At 34.3% G+C, this 16157-nt stretch overlaps 1 protein-coding gene across 1 annotated transcript in view; it reads left to right on the top strand.

The window, feature by feature from the left end:
• Nucleotides 1–16157, top strand: part of LOC128230593 (uncharacterized) — a 39913-nt gene that overhangs the window by 10120 nt on the left and 13636 nt on the right. The window contains exons 2-3 of the mRNA XM_052943008.1: nucleotides 1141–1411; nucleotides 9253–15927. Of these exons, the coding sequence (XP_052798968.1) occupies nucleotides 1143–1411; nucleotides 9253–15927 (6944 nt within the window). The 5' untranslated portion in view covers nucleotides 1141–1142. The remainder of the gene's footprint in view (nucleotides 1–1140; nucleotides 1412–9252; nucleotides 15928–16157) is intronic.

The raw sequence follows: 16157 nt of genomic DNA, 5'->3' as shown, positions 1-16157 counted from the left end.
GATAAGCTGTGTATTTTGAATGGAATTATTACTGAAGTTGTCTGTAAAAAAATGATTTTCCCATAGCAAATCGTGTTTGTTAATAAAAGGAAATGATATATATATGATGTATTGTATTTTCCTATCGTATGGTATTTAATCAAAGCAACTAAAAACCTTTAGAAATGCTTGAAATGGGGCATACATGTAACACTAAATACATGGGGATAGGGGATTACGACAATTGAAGTGACATTTACAAAAAAAAATGACACAAGACGCAATAAAGATAAAGACATGTTTGTTTCCTCGCCCAGTGTGGGCACAAGCGCTCTTGGCACATTTTTTCACTTTTATTTAGGTGCCCTTCACCCATTCCCATAGTTCAAATAAAATTTGCAACTCTCACATATTTGCCCGCAGATAGTCTTTCAGCTTCTCGCGCTTTGATGAAGGGAATGTCATGATTAATGTCCAGTCATTGAAGCATATAATATTGAGGAAAAGTATTCTTTATTGCTCTATAAATAGCATTTAAATTCAAAATTGGCACGTCAGCATAAATGTTTATACCGTTCACCTGGTGAAGTTAAAATCATTAAAAGGTTTTTGCTGAAAAGTACATGGTTGTTTTTGAAATGCTATTGAAAGTTTAATGATTTTAGGCTTCACTTTACCAATTTCTGTTAAGCATAGATCTGTTTAACTTTTAGATCATTTTCATATATATGTCTGGTCCCTGTAAAAGGCATAAAAGTTTTAATGTAAAAAAGAGCACCTGAATAGGTAGTTTCATATTATTCATGGTTGAAAGGTTACCCCTTTTTGATCAGAACTCATTTGTTTGATCATACGATGTAACATTTGCATAAACTCGACCTTCTCGAATTTTATAGCCAAATATTTCAGAATGCAAAATTCTTATTAGCCTGTCTGTTTAAAAAAAAAAAAAGTGTTATGATAGTCCTCATCAATATCAGCATGAGCGTTCAAAAACTAGAATGCAAGTTGCTGTAGAAAACATGTGTAGAATGTAACTGAACCTTTATTAATAATTGATATATCCCCTTTTAGACTAAAAAATGAGACGACTGTTGATATTGCAGTGTACTTGTTTTGTCTTGCAGTATTTAGTTTTAAGAATAACCGGTATATTTTCAGACATGGAATCTACGAGCAAAGATGATGAAGCTGAAAAGGACAAGAACAAAACAGACAAAAACGAAACAACTGCAGAAGATAACACCAATAAGAATGCTGACGATAAAAACCCTTGTTCAACAGCTGGGTCTGATTTGGACAAAAATCCCAAAGAAGCCTTTAGCCAGTTCAACATTAAACCAGAAAACGCTGAATCTAAACCTGAGACTGTTAATAGGCGGATGTCGGCAGAAGAAGTTTCCAAAAGTTATGAACGGCTGGGTTTAAAAAGGTACTTGATATGTTACTTAATTAAAGATCATTTGAACTTAACCGATGCTTATTTAAACAGACTATTAAACATATCACCTCAAAGCTGCATGCACACTCACAGATTTACAGTTTTAACAACTTTTTATTTTTTTGTCTTGGAAAGAGAAAAATTTTGCGTAAATATCTGCTGACAAAAGATCAGGCCGTAGAGAAAAATAAAAAAGTTGTCAAAATGTTCAATCTGTGAGAGTGCAGCTTTTAGTATTTATAATTAACTAATATATGATGTGTTACTCTGTAACAGATTTGCTTCACATGTGCTAATTATCAACAAAGATATTAACATAAAATATATAAAATATATTTTAATATGCCATTGCTGAATGTACTATCATTAAAGCAGCACTGACACAGATTGATTAACTTCAACAACTTTTTTTTTTTTTTTTTGATAGAGCCAAGTTTTGCATGATTGTCTTGTAAGCAGTGATATAAGACTGGCGACAATAGATCAGATTGCTGTTTATCATATTTATTATTTACGTTTGAAAATTGATGTTTTATGGCTAAAGCTTTACGAAATATGAGTTTTTCGGCTGTTTCCCAAACAATTGAGATCTGTTATAGTACGAGTTATTTAATATGACTGAATCATATCTGACTAAGTTTAGTGATCAAATCATATCTGACTAAGTTTTATGAACACACCATTAAACTTAAAGTCAGATATGATTTTATAATTAAACTTACAGTCAGATATGGTTTGACCATTAAACTTACAATCAGATATGGTTTGATCATAAAACTGACAGTCAGATACAGTTTATCTTTTAACTTACAGTCAGATATGGTTTGATCATAAAACTGACAGTCAGACACAGTTTTATCTTTTAACTTACAGTCAGATATGGTTTGATCATAAAACTTGACAGTCAGACACAGTTTTATCTTTTAACTTACAGTCAGATATGGTTTGATCATAAAACTGACAGTCAGACACAGTTTTATCTTTTAACTTACAGTCAGATATGGTTTGATCATAAAACTTAGTCAGTCAGATATGGTTAGATAATTAAACTTACAGTTACAAAACATAGATATGGTTAGATCTTTAAACTTACAGTCAGTTATGGTTTGATCAATAAACTTAGTCAGATATGGTTTGATCATTAAACTTACATGAACAGTCAGTTAATTATCATAAAGACATATGGTTTGATCACAAAACTCACAGTCAGATATGGTTTGATCATTAAACTTACAGTCAGATATGATTTGATCATTAAACTTACAGTCAGATATGGTTTGATCATTAAACTTACAGTCAGATATGGTTTGATCATTAAACTTACAGTCAGTTATGGTTTGATCAATAAACTTAGTCAGATATGGTTTGATCATTAAACATACAGTCAGATATGGTTTGATCATTAAACTCACAGTCAGATATGGTTTGATCATTAAACTTACAGTCAGTTATGGTTTGATCAATAAACTTAGTCAGATATGGTTTGATTATTAAACTTACAGTCAGATATGGTTTGATCATTAAACTTACAGTCAGATATGGTTTGATCATTAAACTTACAGTCAGATATGGTTTGATCATTAAACTTACATGAACAGTCAGTTAGTTATCATAAAGACATATGGTTTGATCACAAAACTCACAGTCAGATATGGTTTGATCATTAAACTTACAGTCAGTTATGGTTTGATCATTAAACTTACAGTCAGATATGGTTTGATCATTAAACTTACAGTCAGATATGGTTTGGTCATTAAACTTACAGTCAGTTATGGTTTGATCAATAAACTTAGTCAGATATGGTTTGATCATCAAACTTACAGTCAGATATGGTTTGATCATTAAACTTACAGTCAGATATGGTTTAATCAATAAACTTACAGTCAGATATGGTTTGATCATTAAACTTACAGTCAGATATGGTTTGATCATTAAACTTACAATCAGATATGGTTTGATCATTAAACTTACAGTCAGATATTGTTTGATCATCAAAGTTACAGTCAGTTATGGTTTGATCAATAAACTTAGTCAGATATGGTTTGATCATTAAACTTACATGAACAGTCAGATAATTATCATAAAGACATATGGTTTGATCACAAAACTCACAGTCAGATATGGTTTGATCATTAAACTTACAGTCAGATATGGTTTGATCATTAAACTTACAGTCAGATATGGTTTGATCACAAAACTCACAGTCAGATATGGTTTGATCATTAAAGTTAGTGAGATATGGTTTGATCATAAAACTTACAGTCAGATATGGTTTGATCACAAAACTCACAGTTAGATATGGTTTGATCACAAAACTCAGAGTCAGATATGGTTTGATCATTAAACTTACAGTCAGATATGGTTTGATCACAAAACTCACAGTCAGATATGGTTTGATCATTAAACTTAGTGAGATATGGTTTGATCATAAAACGTGCAGTCAGATATGGTTTGATCATTAAACTTAAAAAACATAAAGTATATGTCTGTTGCCTTTTACCCATACATACATGCTCTGGATTGATATGACCACAAAAGCCATGCCAGTAGAGCATAGGCTCTTTTGGGCCTCTTGTTTTATTTACAATAACGATATCAAAGAGTAAAATTTTATATTAAAAAAGTGTCCTTAGATTTGTTACAGGAAAAAAACAGACTTTTTTGGTGCCAATCTGGTGTACAGTCCCTTTCATAAACAACAAGTGAAGCCCATGCTGTATTAATTTGAGACAAACAAAAAGAAGACAGCACAAAGTTCAAAAAGTGTGACCAGTGTGAGAATACCTTACATAATTTATAAATTTTCATGCGATTCAGACAATTTTAATGCTAGAAATCACGAAAAATCATTCCATTGAATTATTCCTGTCATAGTTTAAAGCTACACTCTCACAGATTTACCGTTTTTACAACTTTTTTTTTGTCTTGGAAAGAGCAAATTTTTGCGTAAACATCTTCAAACCAATGATATCAGGTTGCTGACAAACAATCAGCTCGTAGTTTGTCATATTTGCGTTCGAAAATTAATGTTTTATGGCTTAAACCATTACTAACAGTTTAAGAATAATGCTTAAAACATCAATTTTGTAACTTTAATATAAAAATCTGCCATCTAAATTTTGGTCAGCAGTCTTATATAACTGGTTTCCATGGATTTTCGCAAAAATTGGCTCGTTCCAAGACAAAAAATAAAGAAGTTGTCAAAATGAGAGTGCAGCTTTAAACTCATAATAAAATTTCAATGCCTTACATTTGACATAATTTTAAACAGATGAAAATATGTTATTTTTAAAAAGCACAATATATCCTTTATGTGACCTTACATTATAATGAATTTATTCAGATCATAATTAAGTGACTTTTCTTGCACTTAAATGTGAACAAGAAAGCTTGGGATTGAACACTAAATGAAACAAGAATGAAATTGAATGAATCACAAACTATCATCAAAATTATACACACAAATGTTCTTTGATATACAAAAAATGAACTTTTTTAGACTTTCAAAAATTTAACATTTACTAAATAGGGTTATATAAAATGTAGGATTTGATATCCTACTAGATGTAACTCGGCTTCGTTCATTTTTCTAAACTTTCTCTCAGTGATGAGGAATAAATTTTATTCCCTGCAGTTGTTTATGAAAATAAGAACAATTGAAACAATTCATTAACTTCTGTTGATCAGTGCAGATTGTGGGAGGTCATGGTTGATTTCAATGAACCACCAATAAGCCCTGCCAAAATTGGATACTGATTGGTCAGTCAGGTGCTTTTGGTAGGTATGATTAGCATGAATGTTAATTTTAACCATCATTTATGAATGTTTACACAATCATTGAATATTGAAATAACAAGCGAAATGTTAGTTTGAATGATGAAAGCCATGAAATATGTGAAGTATTCAAAAAGAGACCATTTTTTCAGCTTGTGTAAAAAATGAGAAAATTGTGAAGTAAAATTATTTATTGTTTATCAGGAAAATGTTGAAATCTCATGTTTAGGCATATAGTGATCATACTTGATTGCTATGTTATTGGCACTTATTGCAATATGTTTTATTCATTGCAATATTTATGTAAAACATTAATTATTATGTTGACTTAAGTTTGTTGATAAGAACTAATGGTATAGGTGATGTGGGAATGATCTCGTAAGTTTTTTAAACCCCTTTTGGTATTGTGAGTTTTTTTCAAAGTAACTGCAAAACAAGTCCAGCTGTCTAAATAGACTATGTCAAACCCTGACCAGATATAATTTCTTGTCTTTTCAAATTACCAACTTGGCAATGGTTTTATCATAACATATAGGATATTGGTTTTAAAGAACATGTTAGTGTTTTTGTATGTGGAATGAAATATCATAAGTGGCACTAAATTGAACATAATTTATAGTTCTCATTGATATTACACATAGTCCCAAGTACATGTTGATCTAAGATTTAAGGCTTGGATGGAGTCAGGGCAAGAAAAATGCATGTTAATACATTGTACTTTCCAACACAAGAACTGTTTGTTTATTCAAGTAATTAGCAATCCCCACACCAAGGAACTGCAGTATTGCATAACCAGCTTAAATTGACATTATGAGTTGGAGTTCAAATTGCTGCAATTAAAGGCACATCTAGTTTTCAGAATTATTCAAACTCTGATTTAGCAACCTTAATATAGTTGTATGAACTTCATTTGCAAAATGAAAGCTTTTTTAGATTTACAAGGAGGGGTGAAAAGTATTTGCCAAATGTACTGCAACACCTGATACCTGTTGCCTAGGAATCCAACAAATTCTTGGCACTCCAAATGTTACAGTACTATTCAATTTGGAGTGCCTGAAAAGAAAGCTTCTTGATTCTACATTCAACATCTTCTTTCTGTATGACATATTGGACCAGGAGAATGATGAACCTACAACCTTTCAACCTAATCTATTGAGATAGGGAGCTATCAGAACAGTGACAGAGGACAATACAAGAATGGCCAACTGCTGCATTTATTGAGTTATCTAATGCATACAAATTAAGACGGAGAAAATAATTCTAAATTTTTCCAAACTACTTCCTTAAGCATCTTGTACATGTATGTAGTTGTCTTTTACAATGATTGTTCAAAGTTACAATGGCCCTGTGGGTTAAAGATGCTCTGTCCACGGGGTAACATGTTTTGTACATAATAGGGTTATAAGTACTGCGTTTTGATCCAGGAGGTTGTATTCGACTCAAGTAGATTTTTGCAGATTCGGATTTCACAAGGCACAAGCAGAGTAAAATCAAAATCTACAAAAAACTACCAGAATCAAATATGACATTCCGCCATATCCGGATCAAAACGCAGTACTAATAACCCTTTTATTATATTATTCATTACTGATTAGATCACTTAGAAGCCACATCTTTGCATAATAAATTTAATTTTAAAGATGCACTCATTGGCTTAATGACGTCAATTTAATATTGCGCAACATACTTGTTATGACGTGACGTCACAAGAGTGGTATATGGCCGTATTGCACTGGAGCGGAATATGGGTTAAAGTATTTTGTGATATGTATTGCATGTGGATTGATGATGGGTATAAAATAAAGAATAAAATTATGTTTGGTATTCCATTCTCACTAGCAGTGTGATGAACTGCTGACACCATGTTATGAAATTTGATGGTCAAAGTATTTAAAAGACATTTCAATATTTCATACTTTAAAAACAATATTCATCTCATCTTAGTCTACTCAACTTGCTTTGCTATGTACAAAAGTCTGCAGCAGTAATATTAATAGCATTAGACAGAAGGCAGTGCCTAATATTTATCAACAGCACTAAGTTATCATGTTAACATGTTATATGAATTGAATACCAAGCACAAATTAAGAGGGACAAAATTATTCTTCACTTTTTATTTAAAAACTACTTCCTAATAGCACTGTGTATGCAGTCTGACATAGGTTTACAATTTAGATGTCTTTTACAAAGGTTGTTCAAAGTATGGCCCTATGGTTTAAAGCTCCCCTGAAAAAGAGGTGACAGGTTTTCAATATATAAAGTATATAATTACATCATTGAAAATCTTCTGAAATTGCAAATAACAGTCCTTTGATATAAAAGGATTTGATCAAATTAAAGAAGTATGTGTGCCAACCACGTAAATTAATTTGTACAAGTCTGATTTAACGACTTTTAGAAATTCAAAAGAACTATGACTTTATCCGATTTAACGCTTTAGCCCCCCCCCCCCCCCCCCATTCACTCTACACGCACTTAACTAGATTTTTCAAATTTCCTTTGCAGCTTGCAAGCAGTTTTAATCTAAAGTTTAAGCTAGCCCATTAAAAAGTGACCCCTTGTGATGTGAACCGATTTTTTCAATGCTTAGAACATGGTTGTCAACATCTCTGAATGAAGCCCTAGTCCATCAGTGCTTTCAGCACTTTGATTATATAATTAAGTACCTGAATTGTCCAATCACAATTACCTATTGCTATGTAGTCAGTTTCAGAATAGTGCATCACATGGTTCAAGTTTTTTCCTTGAATAATGAACGAAATCACGAATTATTATGATCATGGGCTGAAAATTCCGAGAATGTGAACATTTATGTAATTATGGTTGTCCATTAGGTCAGTGGTTAGCGCACTTGCTACTCACGTAGGCAAGCCGGGTTTGATTCCCGGCATGGACGCATGTGAGTTTGAATTGTAGTCACTAAGCCAGACAAGAAGGTTTACTGTGGGTACTTCTGTCACCCACAACAGTGAACACAATACTAATGTGAAAAACTACAGAAGCAAGCTCAGTAGTAAAAGTTTAAACATAAACCCCGTTTAATTGCACAAGGAAAACGCCAAAGACATAGAACACAAAAACAAGAAATCACAAACAAGGAACAACAGCACAAAACTCCACAAACAACACAGTGACTATATATTTTATAAACAAACTATGTTTATCAAGGAGAGCTAGGTACCGCCTTTTGAACAGTCAATAAAGTGTAAATTTACTGGGGGTTTAAACCAATTTATGTGCACAAACCTCACTCTTATCCCAACAATCATGAATAAAGAAAAAAACGAAAAAAGTAAATGTTATCAAAGCATGCATTAACAAGACCACACTATCGCTTAACATCGTGCTAACGAGAATGATTGTTATAATGTTGTAATAAGTTGTTTAACAATCGTTGTAAAATAAATAAGTTAAAACTAAGTATTACACATCTATAGATCTGTTATCTCTCATCATCCTAACTAATTAAAACGCCGATAAGTGAATATATACACCAGAGACATGAATTGAGTTTGTGCATTTAGGTGACTCTATACAATGTCAATGTAAATAGGACAGAGAAGATGGGAAAACTTTTTGAGGAACACAGGATTGGTTTGCATTATGAAAAGCTGAATACATACAGGGATTTTTAGTGCAATTTACTGCCTTCTTAAGGCTGTTTCCCCTTGCAAAAAATGTCCATTTTCCCCAAAAAATTATATATTTTTCCCAATTTGATAAATGCAGACGACAATGAACAAAAAAGCAATGAATTTCTTGAAAAATAATTAAAATCTTGATAAGACTAAATCTTTCACAGCATAATGTATGCATAAAAAAGTCAAAACATGTATATTTGCCATTATATTACCTATTTTAGCCTGATTTGTATTTTTCCCAAAGTCAACTTTTTTCCAATTTGAAAGGCACAGGCAGTATAAATAATTTAAAAAAAGTCACTCACATATAGAAACAAATCTTGATCAAATGTATTGCAGATTCAATGAAAGTATTGCAATCATTGTATCAATGATATAATTGTTTTCTTGTTCAGATGTGATTATTCATATTTCCAGATGTCAGTTTTGCAAGTTCACCACCGATGATGAAGTCATCTTCAAGAACCATGCGGACATGTGCCTATCCAAGTCCCTTGGAGGAAAACGACCAGAGGAAAAGGCCCCCATAGACTTGAAATATGATGGCAGTATTTTTCATTGCTTGAACTGTTCTCTGCATTATAGTTCCAAGCAGGAATTCGAAGAGCATATTGTGTGTCATACAACGGACAATCCGTATATTTGTTTGACGTGTAAGCAGAGTTTTGTGAGTCGTAAAATTATTGAACAGCATACAAAAACTGTTCATGTAGCTGGCAATGCTAAATGTGGGCTCAGAGGAATAAAACGAGGAAGGCAAATTGTGGATGATTTATTAAAAGATGGCAGCAAGGTCATTTATGGAAAACTCGCCATACCAAAAACAATTGATAACAAAAGTGAAAAGCAAAGTCCGTCTGTGCCAGTGCAGATTCAGCCTAAGCTTTTAAAACCTGCAGTATCATCAGCACCTCCCACCTATATGGAAAATTATATAATAGTAAAGACATCCCAAGAAAATACTACGACATGCAAAATTCCAGCTTCAGCTACCGTGAATTCCTCTGCTGGGGCTGTCACAACCACTGTTGCTTCTACTAGGGTATATGTTCCTAAAAAAGTAGATAAAGAAAAGGAGGAAGCTATAAACTCTCTTTTTGGTATAATCAACCCAGAAACAAAAGAAATTATGGCCACAAATGTGTCAACAAAGATACAAAAGATTGTGAATCCAGTGACTAGTACAAGATCTTTGTTGCAGCCAACTTCATCACAGTACAAAGTTCAAGACATTACAGAGTATACCTCCACTCCTGCTGTCAGGCTTACCTCCACAACAATATCAACTGTGGCACCAAGTAATGGCCAATTCCTTCTTGTGCCAATTGGACCTTCCTTGGTTCAGACAAGTGCAGGACCCTCTGCATTGAATACATCAACATCAATACGACCACAAATGATTGTAATTGGTGGACAAGTGCCACCAAGTGCATCTGCTGCTGCCCCACCAAGTGTCACAAGTGGTAGAAGTTTGATTTCTGGGATCCCAGCGACAACAATGTCTTCTTTTTCAAAGACCAATCAGCCAATAATGATGCAATTTATCCAATCAAAACCTCCAACACCAATTAAACTGGCAAAGTCATTTTTACCGACAGTGGACCTACCACTGTTACAGACCACTATTTCCCCATCACTTACACAAATCAACCCTGCCAATGCTACTGTTGTTATTGCAACTGGTAGTACTTCAACTACAGAACAGAACCAACCAATTACTGTACCAGCAAGTAAAACACATTCCGTCATAATTGTGCCAAATTCTGAGTCACAAGTCAACACATCTATAAATCCTTCTTTGAACATGCCTGGACCAAGGACAGACCTAGAGAAATTCAATGTGAAACCAAGGTTGGCTCCACAGCCATCAACGAAAAAGCTTTTGTTTAGAATAAAACCAGGACAAGGGTATGTTTGTGAAGCATGCAAAAAGTTTACAAAGGATGAGCTGATTTTTAGAAAACATTTATGGGAACATTTTCACGGAATCCCCTTGGCTTGTGGTTCATGTACTTTTCAGCAGTTACAATCTAAAGATATTCTTAACTGTAAACTTGTGGGGAATATTGTTTGTAGCTTAGTGAAGCGGTCAACAGAAGACAAACGTAGATCTAAACCTTTCAAAATTGTGAAAAATGGTGAGAAAGAAATAATTGATATAACAGATGATGACAATATTAAAGAACTCACAGCGGATTTAGAGCAGGAAAGTAAGGGCAACAATGGAAGTACAGCTGAAGTGATTGTGCTGGACGATGATGATGGTGATTCTGGATGTTTGCAGATTAAAATATGTGAAACATATTCTCTAGCTGACCAGAAGATCTTAAATATTGACAAGACCTTGTCAGATGAGTCAAACCATGCTGGAAGTTGTGTGGAGAAGACTGATGAAGACATTTCTAGTTCAAAACCAAAAGACGAATCTTTAAGAAGTAAAGAAAAAGATCTGACAAAGGGTAGTGATAAATCAGAAGATGTTGATGATGTGGATGAAAATCGACAGACAAACACACTTAGTGAGTTGCAGAAAATTGACGAGAATCCCAACGAAGAGGATGCTGCCCCTACAAATGACTTATTGAATAAATCATTGAGTCAATCCGAGGCTGAAACAGAATGTACTGTTGCTAAAGTTATTGATTCGAATCTTAAATTGGATGATCCTAAACTGTTGGAAAAAGACAAAGAAATTGATTTCTTAATTGATCAAGCTTTGCTCCCTGTTGAACCAGAAACAAACAAAGAGTCATCTTTAGTCGGCTTAAAAAGTTCAAGGATCAGTCAAAGTAACAAAGCTGTTGAAGAATTTGATAAACAGACACTAGAACAGCTTGGCTACAACTCTTTTTATGCTTGCGGATATGAACCTTGTGGATTTACATGCCTGTCTTCTGTGAAATACAGGGAACATTTGAAAGACAAAAAGCATCAGACTGAATACTGTTACCTTTGTAGTCATTGCGGACAAAAGGACTACAAGGAGGATAGTCATGTTCGACATTTATTTTCCCACTCTATGAGCAAGACATTTCTTTTGTACAAATGTCCCCTGAGATTGTGCAAATTTAAGACAAATATGATTCAGTTTTATGAAGAACATTTGAAGGCTCATCCAAAAGAAGAGTTGAACATCAAATGTACATATTGTCATCAGATGTTTCCTAGTATTGAAAGCCTTTCACAACACTTGCAGAAAAACCTGCTTAAGTTTATTACTTGCCCCTACTGTTCCTTCAAGTTTGAGAAGAAGCCAGTTGTGTTCCAGCACATCAAACACAGCCATCCAGACAAAATAAGAATGATCTCCGTTTCTGGTCAGATCGTGTGCAATGAAAGGGAAATTAACTTTTACGTGGTACCAAAGGCAAAAACAAACCCAGACCAAGAAAGAGTAAATCCTAAAGTAATTGACAGAATGCTCATTGATAATTCTAGTGCAAATAGCCTTGACATTCCAAGACTTTTGGATGAAGTACAAGGTGAAAGAGTAGATGAAATTGAAAATAATGTTGATACTAACAATGGTGGTTCTGAAATAGATGATAGTGAAGATGCTGAAAATGAAAGCTTGCCAGATTTGGACCAAACACAAACTGAATCAGATACACCAAATAAGAAAGGCATTGAAAGATTATCTGATGGAGCGAAAAACGAGCCTAAACAAGTACATGATTCCATTGGACCAAAGTGTTTGCTTTGTCCAAAGTGCAAGTACCTGAGTTACAACCAAAGCTATCATATACAGCACATGTCTCTTCATGATAAAGAGCCAGAGAGGGAAAAGAGATTTCTTTGTTATCTTTGTCCAAAGGGCCTAGAAAGTTTGCCTAACTTGAAGAAACACATTCAAAACCATTTGGGGAAACATGATATCAATGTTTACTGCTGCACTGTTTGTTCATATATGTCAAACCAGAAAGCACACATAATGGATCATTGTGAAGATGGACATGAGCAGAAAAGTATGTACACGTTGAAGGAAGAAACGGTTGAAAGTACGAATTATTATACCTGCAAGTACTGTGATTTCGTAACAAGGGCAGTTGACCAGGTATCCCAGCATGAAAATGTTGTGCATAAAGTGAAGCCCATCGTTTCCATGGAACCAATGCAGAAGGTTACAGAAACTTTTAAAGCCAGCTTTAAGGAAGAAACAATGAAAGAGCAGAAGCAGAGTAAGAAAGAAAGTGAAGGAGGGAAGAAGAAGTATCATTGTGAATATTGCAGCACATTTTGGAAACACAAAGCAGATTTGAAGAAACACATGCTTCTTGAACATGATGACATTGAGAACAAACAATTTACCTCTTACAAGTGTAAATATTGCAATTTAACATCCACTATGAAGGATTTAATTGTGAAACATTATGATAAAATGCATACTGGCCTAGCAATACGTATTTTACGCAAGGTAGAACATATCGATATTCCCTCAAACGAACAAAATTCTTTGGGGATATCCAAGCAGCCTGATCATGAGGAAGACTCTGAAAAAAGTGTTGAAAAAATAGATGTTGTGATACCCGATGGGACAATTTTCAAAACTCCATTCAAATGTCAAAATTGTGACTTTATGTCAAATTATAGAATCACAACAATGCGACATCTGAAAGAACATCCTAACATGAGACCTGTCAGACCCAATCCGTGTAAGAAAACACCATCAAAACCAACTGCTAGAAAATCTACGACCATACCCAACCCGTTTAGCAGTGGTAAGAAGACACCACATAAAAACAGTTTGTTACAAAATGGACCAAATGCAGGCAGGTTTCTTCTGAATCCTTTCGCAAAAGTGAAAGAAGCTGTGGCTGAGACACGTGGTGATCCCTCAAGTCCATCAAAAGACTTTTATGTTTTGGGAGAAAATAGACTCCATTCTGCATTGACAGCCTGCTTTACTGCAATGGTTGAAGACTTGAGGTTTCAATGTCGTATCTGCACACAAAAAATCGCAAAGAAATTTGTCCTGCATAGACATATCTTGGACCATCTTAAAATTGTATTTTTCAAGTGTAGATATTGTAACGAAGGCACAATTGAAAGAACTTTGATAGCAGGTCATATTCAGAAAGAACACAGCAATATGCCTTTGGTTTACGATACTGTCAGTAAACAAGAGCTTGAAGACCTTCTTGAAGAAAGAACATGCAACCTGGACTTCAATGATAAAATCGATATACAGGTTGATGTAAAGAAAGGGTCAACAGTTCCAAGAGACCTAGGTCTGAAAACAGAGCAAGTGCATGAGATAGCAGACGTGAAGTCTGATGTTGAAAACGAAATAACAAAAGAAAAACCAAACAGTATGACATTTGTCGCAGCAAGTAATTCTCGTAAATGCCCAATGTGCCGGTATGTTGCAAAAAAGGACAATGTGCTGGTGAGCCACATAGCAGCACATGATGATCCATATAAGAAGTTTGTTTGTAGTGGGTGCGACTATAGAGGTGATAAGTATAATGTCATCAAGCATATATACAGGGTGGTCCATAGTGTTCCAGCCAGGATTGTTGAACAACAATCAGGCAAGAAAACAACAACGAACCAGAGGGATGACAAATCTGCAGAAGATACGAATTCAAAGAAAGTTTTGGCTTTACCAAAACCTGAAAAGACCCCAAAGAAGAAAGCTGATACAGCGAGTATTCATTCTGAGGATTCTGACTGTATAAGTAATTCTAAAGGCAAGTCTGTCTCAATTGATTCTTTTACAGTATCGCTTCATGGAGTTTTTGAAATCAAGACCAAAGTGAAATGCAAGATTTGTGGAGAGAAAAAAGAATCGAAGAGTTCAATGTATGGCCACTTTAGATCATCTCCAAAATGCAATGGACCATATTATCAATGCTCATTATGCTCGTTTCAAAGTTCGACCAAAATTGCAATAAGGAAACATGCTCAGATAAGACACCCGAAAACTAAAGCAATTGCGCTTACCCTGCCTATGGCTGCGAAGATGAAGGTCATTAAGATCCCAATTAAACAAGACAACCAGGTGGCGAACATGCTGAAGAAGCGTAAAGCTGCGGAAACTGACTTAGATTCAGACTTTTATAATGTTGACGTCGATGTTGATGACTCCGATGATACAAAAACAGAAGATAGTTGTAACCAGATTAAGAGTAGTAGTTCTGAAATAGCGTGCAGGCTTTGTCAAACTTACACCTGTGCAAATGTTATGAAGCTGCAGTATCATGTTAATACCTTTCATCAGGGTACAACCGTACACTGCCAGAAATGTTCGTATAAAACTCCTGTCTTGCAACATATCTTCAATCACTGCAAGAACGTGCATCATCAAAATGTACCTCAGTACTCTGACAAAAAGATGGAATTAGAAAACATTAAACGTAATGATTCTGACTTGCTTGTTACCTCCCCAAAAGTTGGAACAGGGAAACATGAATGCCCTAAGTGCAACAAAAGATTTGTTAACGCTGGGTCCTTAAAACCGCATTTGTTCAAGCACTTCAACTATTCACCTTATAAATGTAAGTTGTGTAAAGCAAGCTTTTTTCGATCAGACTATATACAAAAACATTTTGAAGCTGAACACCATGGAAAGGAATTTATAAAACAATACGTCAGAAATGATGCAATTGAGGAAAAAGTTAACAAGATTATGAAAATAAACAGACGTCCAAAGAATTTTGACAAATTCAAGGTCGTTGAAGAGGGCATTCGTTTTCATAACGGTGTTTGGTACTGTAACGAATGTGGAAAATCATCAGATTTCTTGAAAGGCATAAAAAGTCACTTACAAATACACTCAAACACGTCCCGAAAACGACCTTTTGAGAGTGAAAGAGACGTTGTGCAACTTAAAGGAAAGAAGACAAAACTGGTCAACGATCCACAAATCCTACAAGAAGCGAGTTCTTCAGATGATGCAAAGGATAGCTCCAAATCACTTATTAAGTTCAAGATTGAGGTTAATGGAAATGGCAATAAGATGTATCGATGTGGCTACTGCAATTTGAGTTTCAACAACAAATTTAAAGTGAAGAACCACATTGCTGGGGTCCATCAAAAGATGAACAAGTTCAAGTATAAATGCTGCTTCTGTGGATACTTATCCATGTTTTCGTAAGTTGTTTTTCTATTCTTATCCTGTAAACTATCTAATTTAATATGCGTTTAAACGTAAAAAGAAGTATTATTCAAGAATAAAATATGAGAATGGCCAATAAAGGCTTTGAAAGACGCTTTAGATTCAGCACTTAAATTATTTAATTAAAACATGTATTAAGTTAGTTTTATCTGTAGCTCCAACAATTAGTAGAGCTCTTCAAATCCCGTCCAGTTTTAGGCAAATT

Source organism: Mya arenaria, chromosome 4 (genome assembly GCF_026914265.1).
Source record: "Mya arenaria isolate MELC-2E11 chromosome 4, ASM2691426v1".
NCBI classification, from domain to species: Eukaryota; Metazoa; Mollusca; class Bivalvia; order Myida; family Myidae; genus Mya; species Mya arenaria.
This window is presented reverse-complemented; position numbering and strand designations above follow the sequence as displayed.